Source organism: Cuculus canorus, chromosome 5 (genome assembly GCF_017976375.1).
Source record: "Cuculus canorus isolate bCucCan1 chromosome 5, bCucCan1.pri, whole genome shotgun sequence".
NCBI classification, from domain to species: Eukaryota; Metazoa; Chordata; class Aves; order Cuculiformes; family Cuculidae; genus Cuculus; species Cuculus canorus.
The window spans coordinates 27,697,953-27,721,413 of record NC_071405.1 but is presented as its reverse complement, the minus strand read 5'-3'; the positions used below and the strand labels follow the sequence as shown (position 1 = coordinate 27,721,413).

The window sequence follows — 23,461 nt, the reverse complement described above, 5'->3', positions numbered from 1 at the left end:
CTCGATTCTCCCTGCCGGCTTCAGCTTTTTGTTTTGTTCCTCTCACTATCCTGTTTTTCAAAGTTATTTTCTGCACCCGCACCCAGTTAGCTGGACTCCCACGGGCCGGGATGGAGGGTGTGAGACCTGGAGGAGCGTCCAGGGGTCCAGCTCACCCCACCCCAGCTTCACCTGCGGTAACTCCCCTGGAACCGGGACCTGCCCCCGAATGCACGGCGTGCTGAGCTATGAAATGGAAGCTTGCTGCTGTTAGAATTTTTTTTTTTCCTGGTTGTTTAATCTCCCTTAGTTATAGTCACCTTTGGTTTTATGCGTGACAATGCTAGGTAAAACCTTTTCGACAGAAGTGCCATTTTGCAGGCTGGTGAGAGGGGATTTAAGAAGGTCATTCAGTACACATGGCCAGAGCCTTCTTGCTCTGGGGTGGATGTGTATCAGCAGTTACTCTTTGAGAGCAGAACTTTCTTGTTTATACCAGCTTGGCACTGCTGTTACCCTCTTTTAGTTCAGTGGAAGACCTCTGGACTTACTTGGAGGTAGAGCTGAGTCAAAATGTCACCCAACAAAGTGGTTTTTTTGCCTTTATTTGGGCCCTCTTGTGAAATTACTTAGGCCATGTGTGGGAGACTAGAAACCGTATACATATCTGTGATTATTATTAGCATGGGAAGATGTGTAGATTTTTTTGGACAACACTAATGGTAAATGATGAAAAGGCAATGGTCAGCCAGTCATTACTCATTTTGCTTGACAACTCTGCAACTGTTAGGAGCAAAGTAAAAGTGGTGCCCAGCCATCCGACAGGCTGCTTTGGCATTTGTGTGGATGTGACTAATAGCAATAGGCTTGTGCTCAGTGGAGTATTGACTGCAAGAAAGGAGTTTGTATGCATTTGCAGGGGAATTTTGCACTGGGATATGGCTGAAAGAAAGCTGGTTGTGTAGTAGTACTATAAAACAGAGAAGTTCCCATCTAGATAGGAAAAGTTGCTGCTTATCTCCAATGGTGAATAAATACATAAAGGCACAGAAATGGTTCCTTTGCTTCAGCAGGACAGAAGTGCTGCTATATCATGAGGCTGCCTTCTCTCATGTCTTCTCCATAGTTTGTTTTTCTTTCTCAGCCTATGTTTGAACTGTGCTGCCTATACACATAGTGACCAAATCGGCTGTGACATAAAGGTTGAACCTTTCTAGGGTTTCTTGGAGATTGGAACATTTTTCTATCATAACTGGAGAAAAAAAAAAACCCTGTGAAGTAATCATACTTTTTGTACAAGAAAGGCTTGGATTTCTGTGTCATGTCACATAACTTCAAAGGGCATAGATTTGGGGCTGAGTTTCAGTGCTGGCTTCAGTGGCTGAATGGGAAGATGGGAGCCTGGAGGGTGAGAAATAGAGGAGAGAGGCCAGGTATAGAAATAAAACCGCGTTTCTTAGCTTGCAACCCTGGAAGCCTGGAGAAACTGGGTAGCTCTCAGCTTGGGAGACACACGCACTCGCTCCGAAGAGAGTATCCTTTTCAGCACGGTTCCTTCTCCCTGTTCCCTCCCACCTTCCAAATGGTAATTGGTGGGCTGTGCAGTAGAAATGTTATGAAAAAAAAAAGAAGAAGAAAAAGTGGGTGGGTGGGGTATCTAGGGATTTGGTGTCTAAGCTCAGGAGTTAAGCCGGAAATCCCAGAGATGTAATGAAAACAAAACGGACTTTTCACTCGCGCTGTGGCATTCTGGCAGTGAGAACGCTTTCGTGAGCCAATGTTTTCATTGTAGGTTTTCTCGAGAGAAGTAGTCGAAATGAATTGTTAACCCCTTAACAGGAATGAATGTGGTTGCTGCAGTGGGGAGAGGAGAGCTGTCTTGGCTTCTAGTTGCCATGTTGGAGAGCTTGGGCATGTGTGTATGTTTGTGTATACCAGGGAAGGTGAGGTAGACACTGCTTGTAAGGAGTTTAATCTTAATGGCAGATGTGAAGTGGTTACTGAGTGGTTGTTGTTTTTTCCTCTTTGCATGTATGCCTTTGCAGAAAGATTTGAGCGCAATCAGCAGAAACCACTTCTAAACCCAACAGCTCTTAAACTTACCCTTTCTTCTGGCATTTGATAGCAAATTTCTTGAGTGAGAAAAGGGGGGCACTGCATGCCAGTCCCTTGGCAAGGTCATAAAAGCTACAGATGGAAAAGACCTACCATATACCAGATCCCAGTTTTCTTGGAAAGTGGAAGTACAGGATGCATGTCTGTTGCAGGCGTGTTAACGTATATAGCTTTAGATGTCCAGCAGCCTTGGACGGTGTTCAGCCTTCCTCGAGTAAGCCCCTTCATTAAAAACAAGGGAGTTTGGGGAGGAAGGGAGGTAGGAGTGATTAATCTAATTTGCCGTAACAGCCACTTTTAGGGAATAGATTGTGTATCCCTGTCCTCGATGCTCTGATTAGGCTGCATTTTATTTTGATATTTTATTTCACCTTTTGATCACGGCTGGCACTTACCATATTTTTCTCTCCACTCTCTCATTAAGGTATTTTCTCTGCACGTATTCTTGCAAGCAGTATAGAGCATCAGCCCCCTGCTCTAGCTAAAGAGCATCTCATCTACCCTTTAGCATCTCAGAAGAGCAATTAAAATCATTATGCACCTTCTTCCAGCTGCCGTAGATCCTCTGGTCCAGCCCTTGCATGCAGGTTGTGGGACTCTCAGTGCTGTGCAGACTTTGAACGTAATTGCATATCTGCTGCAAGGGGCTGTGTGTCTCTGCAGCTGACCTTGCTCAGTGCGTCTGGCCTCTGAATAGATGTTTGCCTTCTTTCTTCCCACTTTGACAGCTCCCCCCCTCCACCCTCCAGCCCCTTGCTTTGCTCCAGCCCATTCCTTATCTGTGTACACTGGGAAAGCACGGCGGCGGCAAGGTATTTGTGGCTGAAACTGCCTGGGCAATAAGCAGAGGCTGAGGAGAGTGTTGATTCTCTCGCACGTCTGTGTTTGAAGAGGGGAAAAATAAGAAAGAAAAGAGATACTGCTGAATAAATGGTGGTTCTACATGTTCTACGCAGCTTTTGTAATGGTCATTCAAACAAGGTAGAGGGTGGGGGAGGAGAGAGAAAGACGAGACTGCAGACAGGGATTAAATAGCCCTCTGCTTCTTTTAAGACATTTATTATTTTCAGAGTCAAACCTGTAGCCAGCTAATGTAACTGTAAAAGTCTCCTTTGAATTATTGGTAAGGCGCGCTGAAGCTTTCTATTACAGCTGATGTGCTTGCGCACAGGCAAAATCGAGATTTGAATTTAGCACCTACTTGTTTTATTTTCTTTATTAAACCAACTCTCGGCTCATTTTTTCCTTTCAATACAGGCTTTTTGTTTCACGTTTTCTAGAGTGCCTTATTACAGGCTCATAAAGAGAGTTAGAAACTGAAGGGAAGTTTCCTGAGCAAGAAGGAATTTTTTTTTTTTTGCCTTTTATTTTTTTCCTCCCCCTGTGGCTTGGCCTGGAGCCAACCTGTCTTTCAACAAGTAGAGAGCCATTCCAAGTTTAAATTTATAGAGCAGAGTCCAGGTTCAAGGACTGAAGCCCGCCAACAGCTCCAGCCTCTTTGTTACTGATTAATTCTGCAAGCGGTTCAGCTGGTTTGCTCACTTCTGCCCGCTCTTCACAGTACTGCAGTGCTTCCCAGCCTGCTGTCGCTGCTTCCCTTTCCCTTGCTCTTCAGAAGCTCTCCCCTTCACTGTAGAGCAAGCCCCTAAATGCATTTTAACCCCATCTGATTCAAGCTGCACCATATCAGCTTTACATTAAAATTACAAAATAACCTTTCCATATGCCTTTATTTATCCTTTTTTTTTTTTTTTTCTTTTTTCCTACAGCTAATTTTCAATGTCTGGAGCTTCCCATTTCACTTTAGCTCATGTTAACGATTGCTTTTTGGCATCATTTGGAACCTAGGTTTTAATTAGTTTACACAAATGCATGCAGTGGGGCAAAATACTTTCTTTCAGCTTTACCTGCAAAGGATATTTCCCGTCTTGGCGAGGGGGTTTCCTTCGTGGAGGGATTTGAAAGGCAGAATTTTTGAAGTGGTCTCCATATGAGGCCCCACAAGAGTAGGTGTGGGAGGTGACGGAAGGAAAGAGCAGGAAGAAAAAAAGAAGAAAGAAAACCCAATAAAAGTTGGGGAAAGTACCTTTAAATGAGGATGGTCCCAATCCTGCACCAAAGTGGATGTCAAAGCATAAGCTTATTGAGGTCAAAGGAGGTTTTGCCATTGGTTTTAGTGACACCAGGATTTCATCCTTAGCCTACACTGAGCTGTAGGTACGCCAACGGTCCTCTCACAGTCAGCGGGATTACTGATGTGCAGAAGTTAAGCATGTCTTGTAAGTGTTGGCAGGATTAAGATCTGTGCTGGTATTTTCAGACCAAGTGAAATGCATGTGGGAGTTTTTTAAAGAAGAAAGTGCATGGGAGTTTTTAAAAAAGGAGAGTATAGCCAAGCCTGACATTTTTAAGTGCCTTGGGGAAAAACCTGGGTTGCTATTAAAAATATCGGAGGACTAATGTGTTACTAATTATGACACAATTAACTTCTTAAAAGTATTCAATTGCTAGTCCCAAGAAAATAAAAAGATGGGGATGAATAGCTAGAAATTCAGGTCTCTGTTTCAGTTTAAACATTTCTTTTTTATTAACTAGAAGTAAAAGCAAGCCTATAGGTATACTTTACTGTGGATCTTGGTTACTCTTCTAGGAGTCTACCTTTAAGTGGGTTATTTAAAGAATTACAAAAGGACAGCAACAAAGAAAAGAAGCTGAAAACCAGTAGCTGTCTGAGACCCCTGTATGTGCTTTTACCAAAAAGCTTTTAAATTCTTGTTTAAACATTTCTCCAAAGCTGTTACTCAGGAAATAAAAATGTGTGCTGTTTGTCTATAGCAGATTAAAAGTTTACCTTTAATGTGACAGCTTCTTAAATCTAGTGTCGGAAACTTGGCTGTGTTTTATGGTATTATGAAACAGGTCTGGAGCAGAAATAATATCTTTAACTAAGTGAGCATGAGATATAAATTGTGAGTTTCTTTCTTTAATGAAATATAACTGGAGAACTTTTCTGTGTCTGAAACTTTTGTGCGTACAAGTTGCCAGCACATGTAAACCCTATTTTGAAATTTAATGGTTAACCTTAAAAAATCTTAAGTTCAGCAAAATGGAGCTTTTTTTTTTGAGTCTATGGACAGCTCTTTGTAATGATCTGGCAGAGGAATCTAAAGTTGCTTTTTTTTTTTTCTCCAAAACATTCAGAATTTCAGCAGTGGAAAACTGGTGCACACCCAAGCTCTGAGAAGGCTTGCTCTCACATCTGCCTCCACCTGTGTGCCGATTCCCTGGGGTCCCATTTATAACAGCCTAACAAGATAGAATCTGCCTTTGAGTATCAGTAAATATGGCTAAAGATCACAAAACTGTACTCATAATTGTTCAAGACTAAACGGGAGAATATAGTGTTTGATTAATGTCTGTGGTACAGGGCTTTTTTGTGGAAAGAAGTTAAAACAGTAGCCCCCCACCCTGCCTAAAAAAAACCCTGAGGCACCCCTCCATCCCCCTTAAAGTCCACCGAAGGAGGTTGTCCTTGTGCAAAGTTCATAATTTAAGATGATGCCCTTTACTTTAGATTTTGAAGTTGATCAAGGATACCTGATCAGAGCTGTTTCTTGAAAGAAATGCGTGATGTCCTTTTCTGTTCACAGTGCTAGTACACAGGAGCAAAGGACATCTTTGCTGGCCACCAGAAGCATCCATCCCTCAGGTCAGGGGACTTTTGAGAGTGAATTGTCTTGCACTGGCCTTATCCTTATTGCGTGTGCTCTGAGGATGTTCCGCAATCCTTGCGGCTCCAAATCTGTCAATTAACATTCATTAGGAATGTTTAAGCAGAGGGAGGTTATGGATGCAGCAGCATCTAAGAGACCCCTAGCAAAGACACCTGCTTGTGTTGGAAGGATTGACGAGCTGGATTGATGAGGTCTCTCTTAGCACTGGAGTGTTGCTGCTCAGGCTGGAATTTGTGCCCAGCTACTGGCAACTTGCAACAGGCATTACCTGGGTGGGGTGGTGCGCCAGCAACTAGGTTGTCCTCACTCCCTCTGTGGGAATCTTGGGAACTCCTATTGTCTTTGCTGTTGGGAGACTTCCCTGCTGTCTGGAAAGCTTTAATTTTTTGAGTGATAGTGGGTGTAGAATGCAATACAGATGGATCTGTTTCTCTTTCATTAGCTGTTTTAAGATACTTGTTTAAATGTGTTCACTTTGTTTTTCAGTGTAAATGTCACTGTTTCAAATATCACTGTTAACAACGACAACAACAACCTTAAAACAACAAAATTAAAAAAAAAATAGGTCTTTGAAAAAGTCCAGGTCAGGACTTTGTTAAAATGTTGGTCTAGAAATGGAGAAGGTGACTCTGGATATGCACAAAGAGAGGAGAAGAGTTGATCCCAGTTTACATTTAGGGCAGGTCTCCCTTGGAGGCTCCTGGCAGAGCCCAGAGCTGGGGGCAGCCAGTGGCAGAGGGAGAGCTGTGGCCAGCAAGTGGGGCTGGGTGCTGGTGATGGTATCCAGGGGATGTGCTGAGGCAGTGGCTGTGACTTTTGCAGTGAAAATAGCATGTTTTGGGCAACAGGGTAAGGGTACACAGAGAACACCTGGAAGGGCAGATGTGTGTATGCTCCATTGGAGTTTGTTTCTTACTGAGGAAACAGTGGCCTTAAGGCGAGACACTAACTGGGGTGTGCAGAACACTGTGCTAGCAGAAATACCACCCCAGCATGCCATCATAGGAGAACCCTGGCACTTCTAAAATCATGCTTGAATACCTCTGTTTCCCACCCTCCTGTCCTTACACTTCTCCCAGCCCTGGATGTGTAATGTCAGTGCTGATCAGAGCCCAGACCTCTGTACTCTGTAACCCTATGTGGTTTGATGGGTAGAGGACAGGAGACCATCAGCCCTTTCTTGAACCCTGCAATCCCACCTTTGTTCCCAGGAGGGGAGCAAGTCTGGGAATTTTTAGTGCTCGTTGCTGTCAGTTTTAACCCTCCCATCTCTTTGCCAGCACCAGCTTTAAACCGCCCACAGGAGATATGCAGATAGGCACTCTCGTTTCTCAGATGAAGCAGAAAAGATGTGAATGGCTTGATTTTCCAAAGCGGCCAGCTTCATCTGATGGGGGCTCAGGGCAGCCTGACGCACTCAGTACTCCTCTGGATGAGGCTGCAAGCGCTACTGCCCAAAATGACAGCAGGGAGTGGGTGATGGCAGCGGGGCTATTGCTGAGAGAGCTTGCTGTCTGTTCCTTGCTTGCAGCCCAGCGCTTTTGTGCGTGCATTGGTATTTCTGAACTAGCCCATATCCCTCTGATCTCTGTGCTGTTAGCAAGTTTCCTCCCCTTCCTAAACAAATCAGCAAAATGGTTGGATTAAACAAATGTGAAATCACACCTCAGCTGTCCCCCCTTGCAGTGTGCATGCCACTGGTGAGAATGGATGGACGATGAGAGGCTTCATGCCACTTCCTGGAGTCTCAGCAGCGTTGCCACCAAGGGCACAGTGCCAGAAGATGGCTTCTGCCTCGTAATTAAATAAGGACCATAATTGAATAAGGAGGTGTTCAAGGCCAGGTTGGATGGAGCCTTGGGCAGCCTGATCTAGTGGGACATCTCCCTGCCCATGGCAGCAGGGTTGGAACTAGATGATCTTTAAGGTCCCCTCCAACCCTAACTATTCTATGATTCTATGATTCTGCGACCTAAGGAAATTTCACTTGCAAGTGTGCAATAGGGCTTTTCCCTGCACAGGGGAGATGGGAGCCTCGGAGCCAGATGCCTTGCGCGAAAGCCTTTCTGAGTTTGTCTGGGCTGGGATGAGGCTGGGTGCCCTTGCTGCCACTGCTGTGGGTGCTGGCCCCAAGAGGAGCTTGGGCTCCTTTTGCACTGCATCTCCACAACTGTGTGCTGAGGAAGAGCAGCAGGCAGGGGGGAATGGAGGAGGGGGAGAAAAGATCTGTGACAAAATCACGCGACACCCACGTAAATATTGTTTGTATGAATTGGGTCCTTCATCTTTTGTTAGCAGCAGCTTGTTAATTAACAACAGATTAGAGCTGCTTTCTTCCGACACATGAATATATTTTGGGCTAGAAAATACTTGTACTCAATAAAACTGTGTGACTGAACAATTCAGAAAGTACCAGTGGAGCGCCGTAATGGATTCCCTTTTCATCCCCTCCCCCTCGCCTCCTCCTCCTCCTGCTCTAAATGCAAGCAGATTTCTGCAGTCTAGTGCAGAAGAGACATGTTAAACTCAGCTAAATAAATCATGTTTACTCTTGGCGTTCTTGGTAGTGAAAAATCTGTTGGCTGTTCTTACTTCCTTATTTCTCAGCATTTGCTTCCTACCTGTTTTTGAGCCTGTGCCCAGAAATAGTAGTTTTGTCAAATGAGCGGATTATGCCAACCAGCAGTTCCCTCTGCCAAGGAAGCTGCTGGATTGCAAAACCCAGTGACTTCTTTCTTACAGTGACACTAAGGTTCTCTCCCTTCCTCCTCCCCCATATTAAATTATAAAATAAAAGTATTAAAATCTGGAGGAGAAAATGTAACCAGATCCTGGCAGTTAAAGAGCCAAGATTAAGGAAAGTGGAACTTCTATTCCAGAAGCTCTCCTTTAAGCTGTTTGTGGAGGTGAAAGCACTGGAGATAGCAATAATAGGAACCAGATATTTTCCCTTTCTCATTATGATTCCTTGTCCTGTTCCCCCCCTCCAAATGGGTGTGTGTTTTGTTTCAGTGTAATTTTTTTTTTTCTGTCTACAGAGAGCTTTACAGCTTGGAGGGAGAGGTAACTAAGCCTTTATTTTAACCAACTGGCTTGCAAGCTCAGTTGTTACAGGCAATGGTTGAACTCTGGTTGTCAGAGTTTTGGCTCCTGACAGCACGCTCTCGGGCAGCCCCATCAGTCTCTTGCTTTGAGTGAGGGCTACCGAAAGGGTTGAATGTAGACATGAGAAAGCCATACACAGCTATAGGTATATATACATATATATGGCACATCTGCTCTGTCAAGTGGAGGGGAGTGCAGCCTGAAAGGTAACTAACTCCATTTCAATGAAGTCCTGGGTATTAAGCACTCCTCTTTGACCTCAAGTGGCAACTTTTGTAGCCTGGACCCATCTTCCTTGCTGCTGTTATCCCAGATCTCAGCGATCCCAGATGTGACTGTAACATGGATTATGAGCCTGGTGGACTCTCCCCGTTTGGTTTTAAAATTAGAAAAAAGATCCTTTTTCCCATCAGAGCTTTGCATGTATTTACTCTTTGATCACATTGGAAGGGCCTTATCCTGTCTCTAGAGAAGCTTTAGTTCTGCTTTCAGTGGTAACAGGGATCTGGCCTGTGCTGAATATTAGCATTTTAATGGCTTACTTAAAACCCCAATGCTGGTACAGGCACAGGGCTCTTGGCATGGGGAAGGTCCAACTCTGGGGTTTTGCAAAGTGATGTTGCAGGCTGCAATGCCTGCTGAAAGGGAGAAACGGGAATGGCCCATTTGTCATAGGTTATTAGCGTTGTCAATAATAACATGTCTACAGAAGCCAAATTAATTCCTTCTTTCACTTATACTAAGTCCAAGAAGTGTCAGATCAGTTTCAGAACAGGGGGAAAAAATAAACAGAATCAAAGGTTGCGTGTTATGATTCCTCTGAATTTCTGGTGGGAATACCCTTGTGATAGAAATGATATTTCCATAGAGGCATTGGCTGCCAGTTTGCTTAATTACATTAAATAGTGGTATAAACCTCGGCAGAACATAAAACTCTGTTACAGCCAGCCATTAGAATATTGAATCATAAGAAATAATGACGCCAGTGCTAACACGTTATAACAATCTTTATTATATTAGCGATTGAACTGTTATTTAAAAAATAAGGTAGGTTGTAGCAGTTTAGGTGTGCCTGCATATTTTCTCTGATCCCCTATTAGGAGACTGAAAACTGGATTTGAACTTATTATAGGGAAATAGGGGCTTGCTTAGGATAAGAACTACTAGATTGCTGCTTATGATTTTTCAATTTGATTCTGCTTGTCCTTAAGGAAGGTTCGTAACACTTACTTTGAAAATGCCACCTACATCTAGAAAATTAGGGTTAAAAGGACTACTTTCTTGAAACTAATTACAGGCTAGTTCAGTTTTTTTAGTTGGTGACATTTTAGAGATTTTGCTTGTAATGCAAGAGGTTATAGAATGATTTGGTTAGACTGTGATGTACGGCAATAAGCTGCCATTTGACTATATCGACATTTTCATTAGAAACAAAACAAAAACTCACTAGCCTTTATTTTACTGGGGTGATAGGTGTGAATTTGGTATTACTTCCTCATCCTGGCCATGGGTGTTTGAAGGAATTCTTTAGTTTTGTATTGGTTTGTACAATATCTGTTTTGTTCAAATCTGTTTATTTATTTTTCAAAAATACACTTTCCTAGGTAACCAACTTTAGCTTCCATTTCAAGCAGATCTAATAATAAAAAGCCTTTTGTGTCTTATATATCTTTTATCTTATGGAGAAAGCTGCTATTCTGTACCAATAAATGGGTCAATTGGGAGTTATGGGGGTATCTGGTCCAGAAAAAGATATACATCAGAAAAAATGCGCGCAGAATGATTCTTGTTTCTTGTAGTTGGCTTTTCTTTTAGTTTTGTGTCATACTGAAAGGAGTAAAGGATTATTTTTTTACCCTACTTGTGTTTTACCTCTTCTGGTGTAGAGTTTAGTTATCCTGTCAAATTAGCACTTGTAACAGGCCCAATTCTGCTTGTATCCAAGTCCTTGGGTGAAACTTTTCATTGTGCTATTTAGCAGCAGGATTGGGCACAGGTTTGCAGCATGCTTCCAGGTGCAAATGAGATGGTTTATTATTTCCCCTTTTTAACTTGCATTATAGTCTGAACTAGATTCCTGGTTACTGGTTTGTTTGTTTGCTTTCTTTCATTATTTAAAAGCTAGTTACTTTTCTAGTCTATTTTCCATTCAGAAAGCGTTATTTACTCAGTTGTGCTGGTATCCAGTAAAGTGAGGACTGAAGCTTTAGTTAGACTCTCCAACTTCCTCTCATTTTGGTGGGTTGTTTTACCATCTTAAGTTGATGGCTCTGCTCATTTAATTTGACAGATTCAATTATCAAGCTTGGGCCCACTTGCACACACGCAGCTGGATTGGTTTTCCCCTAAGAGGTCCAAAACTCAGAGGGAATCCTCATTTTAAAAATCTCTGATGCTTTGTCCCTCGCTGCGATCTCTTGCCCTGCTTTGCATGTTTAAATTTGCTTGGTGTTAGTGAAGTGCTTTGCTGAATGCGAATGTGCTTTGTGCACAAGGGAAAATTTGCAAATTATAAACGTGCATGTTAATGAGAACCTGCAACCGCTGTGACATTACTTGAAGTGTAGTGTGTGCATTTGCACTAGTCAGGTAGACGATTTTTCACACTGAAATTCAGCACTTATAAAGTGACTACACTTCTATTGCTTTTGTCAAGGGGTAAGCCGAAAGACCAGGAATTGTTATTCTCTCCCAGTGCTATTTCTGTCTATATATTAAGTTTGTCCGTCTGTGCTTTGCAGGGACATCGGCACCACCTCATGGTCCTCCTTCGCACTTCCAGCAGTGAAAGAGTTAATAGTGTTGCTGCTTAATGTATTGCTATTACAGAGTCTTTTTAGTTTCCAGGACATTTAACGAAATCAGGTGGAAGTCATTAGAAGATTTTCACACACGGGGAGACTGAGGCACAGAGGGGCAGGGTGACTTCATCTGCATCTCTTTCCCCAAGTTCTGTTCCCTTCCAGGAATTGTTTTTGCTACCAAGCATCTGAAGAGTTGCTGAAGCCTCACCCTGACTACTTCCACCACCGTCTTTTTTAGTGTTGCACAGGGAAAAAAGTAAAAAATACTAGTAAAAGACAAACTTTAGAGCAAGGAAGAGATACTTGAGTAGCAAATCCTGCTGTTGTCTTTTCCAGAGGATGTATTCTACCTGTTATGTGTGCAGTGCAGTGTCAGATTGTGTGAGCAGGGCTGTCCCAAATGGCCAAGGCAGAGAAGTCCACCGGTGTTACTGACTTCTGCCCATCAAGGGCTTTTCCCTGGCCAGTTCACTTCCTTCATTTTAGGCTCTTGACCTTGCTCTCGTGGTCAAGTCCACTGATTATTTGTAGTGAAGTTTCTCTCTGTAGCTGCCTGTATATACTATTTTGCCCTTTGGAAACAGCTCGTTCCATCCACTGAGTTCCTTTATTAATTCCAGGGCCTGTTAAATTGCAGCAGTTGTCTGTTTTGGTGGTTATATGTTTCAATTACATCAGGAATATTTGCTGCTATGTAAAAATATTCATGGCATAATCAGGACTAAAAATTTTAATCGCCAGAAGGATTTTTGCAACCATTGAAACTCCCCAGGACTCAATTACAAGAGTTGGGGAACAAACTTGGGAAAACTGATGAACTGTTTATTGTCAACCCTTTATGCCTCTTGGAAAACAAACTCTGCAAATCAGGGTGATTATTGTTATTTGTTAGTTTATTGCAGCAGCTTGTGGACATTGCAGCTCAGATCAGGACACTATTGCATTTGGCACTCTCCATCCCCGGAGTGAGAGCCAGGCTTTGCTTGGAAGTGTTTTGGAGCTGAACAGACCAGACAGGCAGTGAGTGGGAAGGGGAAAGCTGAGTTCCAGAATGGGATGTGCCTTTTAGCCTGAATGGCTCGTGCCCTGGGGAGCGCACCCTGTCTCCCTTCACAGCCCAGAGCCCTGTCTACAACGCCATCCTCTCAAGATGAGAATGAAGATGAGGTATTTAATCGGGGTGAGCCAAGATGTTTCAGTTTTTCCCTTAGCATCATGTTCAAAGCACAGACAGGGGGCTAGGGGCAGGTTTAGGTGTGTATCAGGTGGCAGTGTGGGTGGGTGATTCTGCAGGAACTCCTCAGGGGGAAGCCGTTCATAGGAATGCTACTGGTGCTGCATGTGGCACCTGGACACCTTTTGTGGGCTTCCCACCCTGGCCCCTGAGTGAGTCCAGTGACAACCCACACCCCCATTTCCTAAAAGTCAGGTTTTGGCACTACATAAGCAATCTTGCAGGCATAGTGTGGAGTACTTCTGGGAATCCACGTAGTCTCTTAGGTAAGTAAAAACCTCCATCGCCTGCCCTCGATGTCTGAGCCTCCAAAAAGTCATGTGTAAATATGTGAACAGCCTGACATGTGGATTTTTATGCAGTGAGAAGACTTGCATGCTTAAAACAGGATATTTAGATATATGGGGATATTTATTAACCACATGGGGTGTTCCAAGCTCACTTTATTTATCTTTGTAAAGTGCTTCCAAATCTTTGCATGGAAGGCACTAGAGAAACGAAAGTCATATTATTATTATTGTTATTATTATTGTTATTATTATTGTTGTTATTATTATTGTTATTATTATTATTATTACAGCATCTAACTACTGACAGGCAACCACAGCTGTACACTCAATTCAAGCCACTTAAATTTAGGGGCTGTTTTTTACCATGTTGACTCTTAATACTTTTTCCCGTTGACTCCATATACTGAAATATGTGTTCACCTGCCCTGTTGAACTACCATTATTCTCTGGAAATACATGAATGTTTTTAAGAAAGGAAGAAAATATGGCTTAAATATGAAGTATTCACATTTATGTGGTAGAACTCAACTGCCATTTAAGAAGGGCTTCAAAACAACCAACTGTATGAGCTGGTAGTTGCTTCTCTGTCGTGAAAAAAGAAAAATGCATTGATTAAAATAAAGCCAAGGAATCTCATAGACAAAGACGTTTATGGTTTTCAAGGGTCTGACACAAGCTACAAACAGCCCAGGAAATGGAAAGCTGTGTTTCACAGTCAGACATTGAAATCAGAACGGTTGTGCACAGCCACTGCACCATGTGTGTTATGTAATATTGCACTTCACCCACCCACGCACACCTAGAGACAACAAGCATTTTCAAAAGGTCTTGGCATTACTCAGAGGAAATAGTCCCAGCAATACCCCTGCATGGTGTGTAACCTTATCTTTATGCATTTCTTTTTGTTCTCTTTCCCTTCTCCTTTTCTCAGCCCTTTTCTCTCCTGTGGTACATCAATAGTGGGTATTTCTCTGTCTCAAAAAGTGGAGCAGATATGGGGGGAAAAATCCTGTTAGCTCCGTGATGTATTTTCACAGCAGCTCTGAAGGTTCCGTTCATGGCCGTTTTGTGCGTTTTATAGCATTGTCCTCGCGCTGTTATTATTTTTTTTTAAGTAGAGTTGAAATGTTACGTTGTGAAGACACCAGCTAATTATTAAACGGTACCTAGACAATGCTTTCTTTAGATTTTAAAATAGGAAATAATTAACCAGAGGTTTTAAAGATCTGCAGAGAAGCCGAACAGGCCTGTGAAACCCCAGGATCTAATAACAAAGAAGGTGAGTCGATTTTCCAGTGCCCCGAGAGTTTGAAAACATTCTTACTCTGGCTTTTGAGTAACAGAAAGAGCTCAACCACATTTCATCCTTCTAGAAGGTAGCCCTGAAGTTAATTGTTTTTCCAAAAAATAAGAAGGAAAAAAAAGGATGTCGCTGGCTGCTAATTAGATGTATTTTAACTGTAAAGTCATTTTAGCAGCTAATATTGTTATGTGCTTCAGTATGAATCCTTAGTGAAGCTATTAAACTCTGAGAGCCTGAACTTATCAGATGTTTTGTAACGTGGTTAGATTTTTGTACCCTTGTTCAGAAACCTGTGGTGAGTGGAGGACCTTTCTGGCTCAGACAGGAAAAACATTTTTCTTACCTCCTGATTACCAAGGTGGGCAGCGGAGACCTCCTAGTACCCTCCTTTTGAACTTTTTTTAACCTTTTATTTCCTGGCAGTAATATTTTCTTTTTCTGTTGTGTTCCTTCCCTCATCTCCAAGACAATGATCAAGCTCCATGGTGTACCCTCTAGCTGAGGAAAGGGATTTAATAGCAGGGACTGATCTCAGTAATTTTAGGATACTTTTGACTCCTGCCTGTTTTATACAACAAGCTGGCAGTTCTCAGTAGCCGGTAGGCTCTCAGCATCAGACACGCTCTTGCTTTTGAAAAGCAAGAGCCCGCAGCGGACGGTAGACTTAGCCATCATTTTCCTATCAGTTTCTCACCCAGGATTCTTGCTTTGTAATTGCTGGGCTGGGTTTCTCAGGGTTTGGGTTATTCCCCCCCATCTTATTGCACCAGTTGCTTTTATTCTCCTCCCCACTCTAAAACAAAGTGACTGATAAAATACCTAAACTGATGAAAAAGAAGGGGATTTTTTCCCCTTTATTTACTGAGATTTGAATTGGGTTATCTGCCTATCTTGTTTATGAAATTTTGTGCTGTCTTTTCTGCACAGACTGTGACTCCCAAATCTTCCACAGCTCCATTTCCATATTCCTGCGTGCTTGTTCTTTGTTAATCACTTGGCAAGCGCTTATTTGAATATTAAAAATTTCTTTAATCATCAAAGGCAGGAGCACAGCTTCATGAATATTCATATTTTTTTCCTCCTCAGACTGGATTCTAGTTCATTACCCTGCAGTAAAGCCAAACAGTCATCAATCGCGCTCATTACAGCCGCTGGCGTTTTGATTGGCTGCCTGCTGCTGGTAGCCTGCGTCCCCCATCCTCCCGCTCTCTTCCATGAGCTGTCGTGTACCTGCCAACAACAACAACAAAAAAATATATCAACAATGCAAGAATAAATTTCTCCGGTTGAAAAACAACTTTGCAAACTTGTCAAACAGTCCTCCTCACTTTTTTTTTTCGGTTTTACACCAAAAAATTAAAAAAAAATTAGAAGGGAGAAACTTGAGCTTTAGAGATGAATATTTGTCAAGAGAGTTGACGTAAGTTTCATTTGCATAATGACTTTGTACTTCTGCATTAATAAAATTTGCATATGAAGCCATGTTAATTACTCCTGATCATGCTTTTTGCATTCATGCATAGTAATTTTCTCCGACTTGTGAGAATTAATGTCTTGGCATGGGGGGAGGAAGGGGGGGAGCTGGGGTACTGTCAAATTTCTGTGCCAGTGCCCCTCACTCATATTCTTTCTCCTTCTTGCTCACCACATCGCTGTTCTTGATCTGTGACTTATTTAGGCATTATCATTCAGAATTTTGGGGAGAAAGAAATGTAACAATTCAAAGGGAATCCTTATCTGCCAAAAAAAAAAAAAATCCTGAGCAAAATCTAACGAGAAATCCCTTCCTTGCCCTCCTCTTCTTTCCACAGTACTGTCTTTCCATTTCCAGCTCAAGCAAAGTTTTAGCCTCAGCATCCTGAGTCAGTACAGGGGAACTGCTCCAAACCCACTCTGTGTGTGTTGAGGAAGAGGCTGGTGTGCAGGTGTGTCTGGCTGGGTGCCGGACTCCATGCATGATTGTGTATAATGGTGTGTCTGCCTATATTGCTGAGTCCTTCTCCCTTTCCTGGGGGATGCTGCATGTGTCCGCCACTTGCAGAGGGTGCAAGCATTGCTCTGCTAGTTGCTGTTGGAAACGTTTATGGATCTGTGTTTCTGTATGCTTTGTGTGTGTGTGTGTGTGCGCGCGCGCGTACACACCTGTGTATCTGCACGTTTGCTTCATCACGTTTGGTGTCTGTGCAGGAAGACACGGTGCAAAGATAATAATGTCAGATGGGAACAGTCAGTATGAGGGGGTGTAATACAGATGAGACAACTTGTTTTAGGAAAAGCTTGGAAAAAATCTGCTATAAAGATTAGTGAATAGATATGTCTTTCACTTTTGTACACTTCTGTTCAAAGCTGCTGCAATGGTACATGTAAAACCCATCTGCAGTACTCTCCCTGAACGTGGCGAGCACAGTGCAGGGACGAGGCTGCAGCCTGCACTCTGAATTTGTATCTGTGCACTGTTTGAACAGATGTTTTTCTTTTTATTGAATGAGAATTTTTTAATAATGGTGGTGAGCTTTAGACTCTAACCAGCTATTGATTGATTTTTCTTCACCAGACAGGCAGAGGGACACACAGAGAAAAACTTAGTTTGTGCCCTGTGAAGTAGCTTGCATATCTGCCTGTGCACAGTTATACACCCAGGCTTTCACCCAGGCAAGCATACAGCATCCCCAGGGATGCACCAGCCACACAGCTACATGTAGCTGCATTTACATGCGATATGAGATGTAAAGGAAGATCTCTTAAATTAAGATTGGATCCGCTGGTCTAAACCATGCTGAGGTGGGACATTATGAATGCTGTTTGCAGCTCCATCTTCGTGCTTTGTTCAGGGACTTTTCTGCAGGTGTGCTAGAGGAGAATGGAGTTTTACATATACCATATCATATGGCCAGTCATGCCTAGGCTCAGGGAGAGGGACAACAAAAGGATGCAATTTATGCCTTGATTGTGGCTTTTGTCATGTTCATCTAGGCTCTTCTGCTCATTTCCATCTTCTGGGGTCGTGTCCAATTTACCTTATTTTCTTTGCAAGTTTAAAAATAGCAAAAAGCACAAAAATTACTCTTAGTAGTGCCTGGGAGTCAGCATAACCTGTGAGCTACTGCCATGTACAGGCACTGAGTATATGCTGAGCCTGTTTAAAGTGTTAAGGATGAAATCCTCCTTTCCCATCAGCAATGCACATCTTTTATTTAAACAGTGACAGCTCCTCTGCATGTTTCACGCTCATGCTACATGTAAAATTCTCCTTCACATCTATGCAGAATGAATGCAGAATATATAATTGAGGTCTGCAGTGCAGGTGAGTGATTTCTCAATGCTGACCCAAGAGGAAAATCGAACCTCATATATCGTGTCATCTATGTCCAAGCCACATGGAGCTGCATGTGTGCCTGCTCACTCCAGCCGGATTGGATGTTGCAGTGCCATTCTTGTGGTCTGCTTTCCCTTCATGCCAGTTGTGATTGTAGCCTTATGGCAGTCAGGGGCTCACAGGAATGTATTCTTCTTGAAACCTGTGTGCAACATGGTGTGGTTGATCAACCATAGGATTCCAGAGACTGGCTGCCATCCCTAGCTTGGTGCTGTGTGGGTTGAACAGAAAATTCTCAGCACCACTTTAGGATATTGTCTATCTATCTACCTATTATCTGTTTATCTTTTTATCTGTTTGTTCATTTTTTGTTTGTTCATCACCTAACACATAACAGTAGAGCCTCCATCTTCATTTTCAGCCTTAAATAGAACCTTTATGGGGAAAAATCCTGCAGAAGAGGAGCTGGAGAGGTAAAATGTGAACATGTTCTTAGAAAACACAAGTTGAGTGTTTCTGAGCACCACTGTTATTCTTTCACATACCTAATGGTGGAGCACGCCTTTTTATCACTCCCTTGCTTGAGACCAGTGGATATGATTGCCCTCTCCATTTGCCACTTGATCTGATTCTATACAATTGTCGTGTTCTTTGTGACATAGGACTAAACCCTAAAATGGTAGCAAAGAGGAGGAATCATCACTTGGTTTTGTGTTGCTTGTAGGGGAAGACTCAATCTCCTGCTCTTCTGTTCCCACAATCTTTTTCTCTTAGTGCTGGATTCAGGAGTGGTGATAGAACTCCCTGAACATATACCAGAGTCTCTCTCTTTGTCCATTCTTCTTCTCCTTCACCCACTCTTTCCTTTATGACATTTGGTTAGTAATTTTTAGGTTTCCTCATATGCACATCAAAGGACAGAAAAAGACCTCCTGAGTGACACGTTCAGTCCTATCCATCCACTAGCAGCTGGTTCATATAGTCCTTCCTGTAAATTTGTTAGGCACCTTGTTGAAGCAGGTTGCTGGCCTGCCTCCAGTTGGAAGGCTCTTACAGGATCCCTTTGCCCAACTGGTTAGAAACCTCCTATTTGAAACCTTAATTTACTTTCCGTACTGGGGGTATGTGTGTTATATAAGATCAAGGAAGACCTCCCTGTACCCTTCTAGTGAATTTGTAACATCTTCTCAGAAGCCATGGTGCTGTGCAGATTGTGTCAAATTCATTGCCAATGGAAAGGTGGAACCCATCAGGACTAGAGGAGAGGTTGTTGTTGCTCTCAGGGTGGTGTTGCATGCTTGACCCATGCACCTCCACGTTGAAATCCTGTGCATTTGGTGAGCTTCATATAGGTCCTCTGTGTGACGAGCTGCTTCAAAACCTGTAGTGTGGCACCATGATGTGCGGAGGGCTGAGTGACTGCAGGGCCTGTGCCCTTAGTCATGGTCGGGCCACAGACATGTTTCCGTGTAACCTGAAATATAGCTGCCCCATGGCCCCACTCTAAATCCCGATTTCAAGCTCACAGCTTTCCCAGCAGGCCAAGTACCTAGGCAGATCAATATAGCTTACTCTAGCCTAGTTATTTTCATAGTATTAGGGCTGCAAGATACATTTGTTAAGTCATTGGAAGGAATCTTTGTTACTTTTTGCTTGTTCCATGAAAAAAGCAAACTTGTTGTTTGTATATGTTACAGTGGCAGTAGTCATTCATATACACATAGAAATCCATGTGTTATATCGGTTTCCACATGCCTGGCACACAGTTCTGCCCAAAATGCGAGGTAGGTATGATCTGGGTACTAGCTATCATTACCTGCTTGTGTAGTACTTCCAGGGAGATCAAACAGTTACGGCAGTGAAGCAACTGAGCCTCCAAAACATAAAATCCTTCCTTGTCCCACAAGCCACAGAGATGCCTTCTATTTAAAACTAGTCCTCACAAAAGAGCATAAATTTTATCCTTGATGCTTGAAGCTGAAGTATTTACACAGGGAATTTAGACTCTTCACTTGTGGTTTTGGCAAAAGCTTCACACAAATGTTTTGCACTGGTGTTCTCTTAGCCATTTAAGATAAAGGACAAAATCAAATACAGTCCTTGCAGAAGGGAGCACTGGATGCAGTTCCAAGAATGAAGTATCCCTGTTTGCCCGTTTGCCTCACATGTGGAGCTGTCAGATCAATATGCAGGCCTAATTTCTGAATTGGGACTCTTGAGGTGGAGAGTCTTCCTTAGAACGTTGATTTTTTTAGTGTTGGAGAGAGCAGGGATAAATATTTCTCCTTGCTGCAGTGGTGTAGACTCCCTTAGAACATGTTGGTTTTCTAGGACAGGAGGGAGCAGGGATAAATATTCCTCCTTCCTGCCACGGTGTTTGCATGTATCTGCAGTGCACACACACATGCACAGAGAGAATTGCCAGTGTTAAAAAGAAAAGCATTTGCCAGAAGTTGCCCCGCAATTAAAACACATTTTTCCTGATGTAAATACAGGGGGAAACTGTGGTTTCTGATCTGCCACTGTGTGGTAAGTACTGGCAAATGTCATTTTTTTAATGGCTACCCCTCCACCACAGATTTTCATTTAGCAACTTCACTTGATTAGTAGCTACCCTTTATTTAATAATTACGTGGCAGACATAGTTTTAGATAAAAGAGGTGGGATTCTCAGTGGATGTAAAGTGGTGCCATTCACTCAACTTCTCTTTAAACTCTGCTACTTTGTGCCAGCCAAAAATGTGGCTCCTGTGTATGTGTGTATGTTTGTGCATGTCTGTATTTGTGCAGGTGTACATTGATATTTAAGACTTGTATCTTAGTTTTTGCAAGCTGTGGAGCTCAGTTTGGACTAGTGCCAGGAGAAGCAAGCATTTCCAGTGGAGCAGGAGAAAACTGTTAAATACAGCCTTTAAATGGCAGGTGATTCCTAGAGGGGTTAAAAATAAATAATATGGTTGGAGGTTACAGTATCATCTTTTAGGTACCGGGAAAAAGGTTGCTCCCTTCTTCACAGGCTCAATAGGGAAGCAGCCTGCATAATCAGGGCATGCAAAATGCACAACTGGCTGCAGCTCAAGCAGGAAGGCAGCACAGCAGCTGCCAGTGCTTCCTTCTGGGAGTTCGGCTCCTGGCACCTCTCTGAAGCCATTTGAGCTCTAAGTCACAGCACTTTGTCCAGGCTGGTGTGTGGAGCCTGCTTCAGCAGTGGCTCGGCAGAAAGCCTGCCCAGTTTTGTGTCAGCTCAATGCATTAACACAGCCGTAAAACAATAATCCCCCTTTTGATTCAGTCCCTGAGCAAGTGCCAGTGGCAATATCTGCCACCTCTGGCTCTGCTCCATGCCAGTGCCGGCTGTCCCACTCCACTTCGCCCCTCTCCATACCCCCCAGCAGGGCCCCAGCCCAGGTTTGCAGGTCGTCTAGGTCTCTTCTTGCTCTTCCCCTGCCCAGTGTGAGCCCAGCAGCCTCAGCTGGACCCAGAGAGGGGTTTAGACCAAGCATGTTGTGCGTTAGGCAGCCAGCCCCTGCCTCATCTGTTGCCCCTGATGTTGCCTCCCCGTCCCTTCAAACTTAGATCCGACTGACAGTTTTTTCTATTGTTTTTTCTCCAGGGCCGTCCAGGCCTGCAAACCTGCCGGGGGCTCCCATAGCTGCCTCCTCCCACCCTCACACATCCGTGATCACGTCACCTCTCCGCGCACTGGCCTCCCTCCCGCCCTGCCTTAGCCTGCCCTGCTGTGGTACACGTGCAGTCTCAGTTGGCGGGACTCAGACTGAGATTCAGACTGAGACGTCAGGCACATTTGGATGTCATTGTCAGTTGTCAGGTAATAGAAACATTTTTTTTTGTTGCTATCTGAAGGTCAGTAGTGATGCCAAGTGATGTCAACTTTGCTGTGGGAGAGCTGCCTTCACTGGGTCGTGTGGGAAATGCAGAGAAAATGCCCTTAGCTGCCTCCCTCCCCTTCCTCCTTCCCCCTCCACTCTGGCACAGGATGGGGAGTGGGGAAGGGTGTGCAACTCCCTCCATTTCCCTATCTCTCCCTGCCTGCCTGCCCACCTTCAGCTGTCACCAGTGGCTACTGCCAGGCCATTTGTTCCACATTGTGAACAAATGTCTGAGACTTCTTACAGAATGTAACACCCTGGTATCAAGATTTCATCTCTCTGAGCTGTTTATTTTAAGCTTAATTGGATAAGATTTAACATCCGAGGTCTTTTTTTCCTGTCCTTTTTTTTTTTTGCCTCCCCCCAAATCATGCATAGTAAAGGCTCTCCTCTGTGTCCATGTGCACGCAGGATGTATGTGCTCAATGCCATTTTCTCCCTTTCTTTGAGAAAATGCTCCTTGGTAACTTGCCATGCATTGCTCACCTCTCCCCTGTCAGCTTTTCTTTTCCTTTATTCCTTTTGTATGCCTGACTTTTGTCACTATGAGGAGAGGAAAGTGATGTGGAAATGAGGGTGCACCAAGCTAGCCAAAGAGCACATGGACATATTGTCACCAGAACCCATCATTTCAGACACAGAAATCTCTTTGAAATCAGTGGGTGTTTCTGAGCATGGCTCCATTGCAAGATTGGGTCTATGATGAACTGTGGACTGGAGAGGTGAAAACTGGGAGGGCTTAAAAGAAAACACAACTGTGGCAAAATTCGCAAGCATTTATGGAGTCTCGCTGTGGTGGGCCAAACCCCTCAGCCATCATTCATGCTAACCTGTGTGAAGTACTAATAGGGAGTTCCCAGAATGATCTGGCAGGGCCACGGTATTTAGAAAGACAGTAGCAATTGTCATGGGTAAAGCCTTTGGAAAATGTCTTCTCACGTTCCTCTGAAGCTGGCAAAACTTTGCTGTGCTCAGCTTTTTCTCTCCACAAGCAGTGGTACCACCTGGCTGCAGTGTGCTATCTCTCATGAGAATGTCCCTGTACATCTTTCATTGTTGTAATAAAGCGAGACAAAAAGTTTTGCAAGAAATTTAAATGTGTATCTTGGAAACTCTTGGTCTTGAGTGATACAATATTCTTTGGAGGAGGCTGAGAGCATGCTGCAGGGTCCTGTTTCAACCCTGTGTGAAGCTCAGGGTGTGTGAGGAAGGCTTCTGTGCCTCTTGGGAGAGGCTTAGCTGGGGTGCAGGCACTGGGTTGGCAGCAATGCACGGCATGGTGCAGTGCAGTCAGCACATCCAGGGGATTTGGTCAGACTTCCTCTCCAAGTTGCTGCATGCAGTGTGGAGGGGATGCTGTTTTAATCTGGCTCTGCTTTATCGACCTCAGCAAAGTGACCCAGCTGGCCTGAGACGGGAGTAGAGATGGGCTTTTATGACTGGTGAGGTCTGGATCTGAAAGTCAGGTAGCTCCCCTGCCTCCACCCTTCCCTTCTCCCTGTAATCAGTAAACTCAATTGGAATTGTTCTCAGGTTTTCCTGTTCTCTCTCTTCACTGGTACGGTATGCACGCAGGTGCCTTTGGTAGGCAGGTAGTTGTAACAGTGAACTGGATGCCCTGGTTCCCTGTTGCTTCTGATGCCAGCAGCTGGTGGGGAGGGAAGCAAGTACAACTAAAAATAGAAAAGGAAG

At 43.6% G+C, this 23,461-nt stretch overlaps 1 protein-coding gene across 6 annotated transcripts in view; it reads left to right on the top strand.

Annotated features, from left to right (window-relative positions):
* The window catches only part of BCL11B (BCL11 transcription factor B), an 89,690-nt gene that overhangs the window by 20,592 nt on the left and 45,637 nt on the right, over window positions 1-23,461 (top strand). For 4 of the 6 annotated variants that reach the window (XM_009559167.2, XM_009559166.2, XM_054068496.1 and 1 more), the window contains exon 3: window positions 21,493-21,708. The exons of the other annotated variants lie outside the window; for them this stretch is intronic. In XM_009559167.2, coding sequence (XP_009557462.1) covers window positions 21,493-21,708 — 216 coding nt within the window. The remainder of the gene's footprint in view (window positions 1-21,492; window positions 21,709-23,461) is intronic. 6 annotated transcript variants of the gene reach the window in all.